General features: G+C 35.8%; 1 protein-coding gene across 2 annotated transcripts in view; it reads left to right on the top strand.

The window, feature by feature from the left end:
• The window catches only part of LOC122253630 (armadillo repeat-containing protein 8), a 21,416-nt gene that overhangs the window by 951 nt on the left and 15,465 nt on the right, over window positions 1-5,000 (top strand). For both annotated transcript variants that reach the window (XM_043016898.2, XM_043016899.2), the window contains exons 2-3: window positions 4,246-4,319; window positions 4,529-4,743. In XM_043016898.2, the coding sequence (XP_042872832.1) occupies window positions 4,246-4,319; window positions 4,529-4,743 (289 nt within the window). The remainder of the gene's footprint in view (window positions 1-4,245; window positions 4,320-4,528; window positions 4,744-5,000) is intronic.

Consider the following 5,000-nt stretch of genomic DNA (forward strand, 5'->3'; position numbering starts at 1 on the left):
TTGTAATACTTGCTCTTTGTTGCATTATCTTAGTTTTTCATTATGTTCGCAGTCATAATTTGGACGACTACAGATATGATTTTTCTCTCGTTTCATGTTATAGAGATATCCTAACAGTAGAGTTATATTCCACTTAATGTTGTGTTATATAGAATTGATGACTTTCAATTATTGAAAAGTTGTTTAATTTTTAAAAGATTTAGAATTAATGATGATAAAGTAAGTGATACATGGAATCAGTAAGTTGACCCATTGCAGACGGGTGTTGCGACATGCAGAATGATAGTTATGACATTTTTGACGAGGGGGGAGAGTGGATTGCTGTGTTTTTTTTGTATTATGAGTAATAACTCTGTTTAGTGACTGATGATGACCATTGCAATTATAATTACTATAATTGCTGCAATGTTCAGCAAAATAGCTTTAATCTAAAATTACTAACATAGATGGCACCACTCTCTCCTTGTGCCAGCAGTAATGAATGGAACCCATTCATGGTCTCTAGCAAGCACTATCTTCAGTGAGAGATGACATACAGCAAGATACTGACAACCTGCTCTAAATTACCGGCAACGTAGAATATGCAGACAGAGTGAGAAGATGAAAATTGCCCAGACTTATGTTCAGTGTACAATGTACCCCTGTGCCAGTCTGGCTGCCTTTGCTGCAGCACTCGCAGTCCTAAACACAATTTTTCCTCTTCCCCATCATGTAGTCTTAGATGTAGATGGTTATTTCTTTTGTATTTGTTTATTAACCCATTGGTCGTGGTATTAAAAAAAGGTCTGTGCAGTAGGATGGCTATTTCACATGTCTGGCATGGTGCCATCCGCGTCTACGACCGACTCTGCCTTTGCAGCAAATCATGCCATCCGCTGCTAATGGGTTAAAGTACATGAATAGGAAAAAAAATAGAGTTGCTCTTTGGCCTCCTATAAAACTGCAATACTTTTATCACAGAGTATAAAGAACATAATTAGCAGTTATGGACCCTGTACTACAATTATAGACTACTGCAAAAAATAAAGCCTGTCATATAGCAAATATAAGTCTCATATTGCAGTAAAACACAAAAAAAGAGGAACACAAACATGGATCTAGTATTATAACAAGTGAATGGAAGATATATCGCGTGAAGTTTCCTCTCGCTGAAATAAAACCCATCTGGGATGCCACACAGGTGGCACTAGTGCTATGGAGTGGAGAAGCAAATCTTTTCCCGTCTGGAATGGGTTGATAAATTCCATTTTTTTTCTACAGCATAACTGTTGCAAATCAAATATTATTTCATGAAAGAAAAAAAAAAAAAAAAAGAGCTAGAGTACCTTTCACCACCAAGAATATTCCAAGAATGTGTTAGTATAGTGGTTCACATTTCAAGTCGGCCTATGTCTGTGTGTATTTTTTTTTTTTTTTTTATTAACCCATTAGAGCTGGTTGACGTGATGGCATGTTTTGTGGTTTTTGCGTCAGACGCCCGGGACGAGATACGAAGGCAAGTCCGGCGCTCGAGTTGAGCGAGCCCAGGCTCGCGGCTTGTGCGTCCGAGAATCTCGAGGCGTTAGGCTTATACGTTCGAGAACCCTGGTATTGCGACTGTGCAAAGCAGGAACGCCCCCGGCGTGAATGGGTTAATATATATATTTTTTTGGTGTTCCAATGAGATTGTGACATCTTCTTGATCTAATTGATCTGGCAATTCAAAATTGCAGTTGTGTATATGTGTGGACAATTTATCATGGAACAAGGAACCAGTCTTAATTTTTTTTTTTTTTTGCCAGAAACTAGATGGTGGAGGTTTGTTGGCCATTGTTAAAGTGCTAAAGTCTTGAAGGCTATGGTGATCAATAACTGTAACTATTATAAGGTTTATTCCTCCACTGGGAAACCTACTACTGTTAGCGTATAAATTTGACACATGTGGATTGCAGAAATGAAGACTCGATTTGTTTAAATCACAATGAAAACTAGTGTAAAATCACATTATGACCTTATCCTGAGTCCTTTGCCATTGCCATGGTCATTGTACCGATATGATGTCATAAGATATGAAGGACAGCAGCCATAAAATTTTGATTATTATACACTTGCTGTTGTCAACCATCCAATAGACGAAAGATGTAAAAATCAGTTCCAATAATATTTTGATAATGTATATGGGCAATTGAAAAATCATACGACTCACGATGCAACAATGGAAAGATGACGGATAAGGTCATGGAGCGAAAATGACTAGGGAATGGCTGATTGTAAAGAATTTAGATCTAGTAAATAGTTAACAACTGTATGCAAACTAAAATTCACTGCTTCTCTAATGGGTATATAAGGATTTTTTGCTTCACTGGTCCTGATAGACTATGAAAGCCTTGTAAAAGGGAAAATTGCTTGTTAAAGCAAGTTGCTAATGTGTGAAAATGAAAATAGTTTGTGAAAACATTTGATTTCACTTTGACTTTCAGAATTACTGGTGCAATTGCAAGATGAAATATAAAAATCAAGGATAGCTAGATATATCTGTAAGGGGAAGAAAGACTCACCAATGATTAACCCATTCCAGATGGTTATCATGACATGCATGACAGCTCCGTTTAGGGCCATAAGACGAATGTCAATACATACATGATGTGATGTTAGGAACTGCTCACTGTTGAAGCGTACTCATAGTCATGATGCATTATGACTGTCATTGTGTTAGTGTCAGAGCCACAGCCTTCCAAAGTTAACCTAAACCATTATTTTATGATACAGTGAAGAGAAACTGGTTGTTGGGTGGCAAGTCTGCTCTGCCAGGAGCACAGAGAAAACATTTTCCCTGTCCCTCTCATTTTTAGTCAGTGCCCGCAGCATCAGAAATAACTTGTCCAGATGGCTAGTTAGTGTGTTTGGCCCCCAGTCTGCATTGGGCTAACCATGCCATAATTTCATTAAATTAGGAAAAGTACATATAACATAGCCCATGCTACATGTAAGGATCATGTGGGCAAGATAGGACTGACTTGAACATGATTATATTGTTTGTTTTAATGTTTGTTTTGAAAAAGGAAAACCTGATCCATTCCTCTCATGAAAGAATGTGTATAGTTAACTAATTGACTGTGGAAGGCATGATTTGCTGCCAAGGCAGAGTCGGTCGTAGATGCGGATGGCACTGTGCCAAACAACATAAACCCGCCACACGATTGTATACATGTTTTATTAAAACCATGACCAATAGGTTAAACCTCATGTATAACCAGTCTAATTATATTTCTTTTTGTGAAGAACTGTTTTTTTTTTTTTGTTTTTTTTCAGAATCGTACTCTATAATTTCCATCATCTTTAATACCTGCTCCCAATATAGCAACTTAAGGATTTGAATAAAATTGTGAAATATTCATAGCATATCATTCAAATATATTAGATATATACCAATAAGCTTGTCAATATGAATGTCAAATAATTCAAAACAACAAAAAGAAGAAAAGACAGAATGAAGAAGTGAGACTGGCAGCAATAGAAATTGTGGGACCTGGTTGTGTGTTTTTCAGGTGTAGTTGATAATCTGAATGGTTTAGCACTTGTTCATGAATAATTGCATACATGTAGTATTTTGGGGAGGAATGGATGAGGATGTCAGAGGGAGTGGAAAGGTTGGAAGGAGATAGAGAGACATACTGGAATATTTGTTTTACATGCTTGAGTTCTGTGCCAACATATGAATTGGAATGATGATAGCTATCCCAACCATTTGAAAAATATATTTATAACATAGAACAGGTGTTTCATAAATTTTATTGTATTTTGACACCTGTGGAAGAGTTTAGATGATGCAAGACTTGACGATTATTCCAGGAATGATAAACCTTCCTCTTTGACACAATTATTGAGTTTGTACTGGTCAGATTTTACCATTGGCTACTAGTTAATGAATTACGGTAAGGCATGTCATAACAATGTGGAACCTCACATAGCACAGTGTTACCAGGTGTAGGAACACCTGTGAGTGACTATGCTGATTATTTTTTGACATTCCATTTGTACCCAACCATACTTGCTTTTCATTTATTTTGCATAGAGTGATTGATTCCTTACATTTTGATGACTGTTTTACTACACAATGAATTGATTGCAATTCATTTGCAGAAATTCATGTAGAGTGTGACACACTACTTTTATCCTTCTTACCATATGTTTATTATACTGCTAATAGAGCAATTTTTGTGTTGATATATGTTTTTCTTCAAGATATTTTCTTTATTATTTCAGGATGTGGAACATAGCCGAGCCTATATCGACCAACTATATTCTAATGATCCTCAAAAATGCTTCCAAGCAGTTAGGTATGACCAGCTTCTTAAATATCTTTATTTCATATTAGCCTTACTCCTAGAGATATTAGGTTCAAATAGAGTTTTGGATATGATAGATATATGTATTTGGTTCAAATATTTTTACAGTATGTACTCTTGATATTAAGATGTTTTTCTTATATACAATTTCACTCTGATTAAAAATTATTTTGAAATTAATGTCATTTTTTCCTTTACAGTGAATTAAAGTTTGCAGTTATTGGTAGCGTAAGGGAGAAGGGTTCTATAATTGAACAGGGAGTTGTAGTTCGATTACTTCAGATTCTTCGCGCACAAGAGTTTGATCTAATTCTAAAAACAGAAGTAGCAACCGTTCTGAATTCACTTGCGAAAGGTCTACCAGAGCATGCAGCAGCGTTAGTGCAAGCAGGGCTTCTACCCGTTCTATGGGAACGTAAGTTTATTTAAAGTTTAAACTTTATTTTGTGTGGGTTTAGAAATGATGAATACAAGAAAATGGTAAAAAAGACCACCGAGTCACTTTGTAATTTTTGATTTCATTGGGGAGGATGTTGTCTTTATATTTCTTTTGAAAATGTTTGCATCCAGTTTTCATTGTTCCTTTTAAAAGATTGATAATGATTGTCATCAGCAGTGTTTATTATTGATCGTTTAGATTTACTTGTATTAAACAGAATAAATGTATACTCA

The sequence above is a fragment of the Penaeus japonicus genome, unplaced genomic scaffold, assembly GCF_977035675.1.
Source record: "Penaeus japonicus unplaced genomic scaffold, GWHDUDI00000001_assembly GWHDUDI00000001, whole genome shotgun sequence".
NCBI classification, from domain to species: domain Eukaryota; kingdom Metazoa; phylum Arthropoda; class Malacostraca; order Decapoda; family Penaeidae; genus Penaeus; species Penaeus japonicus.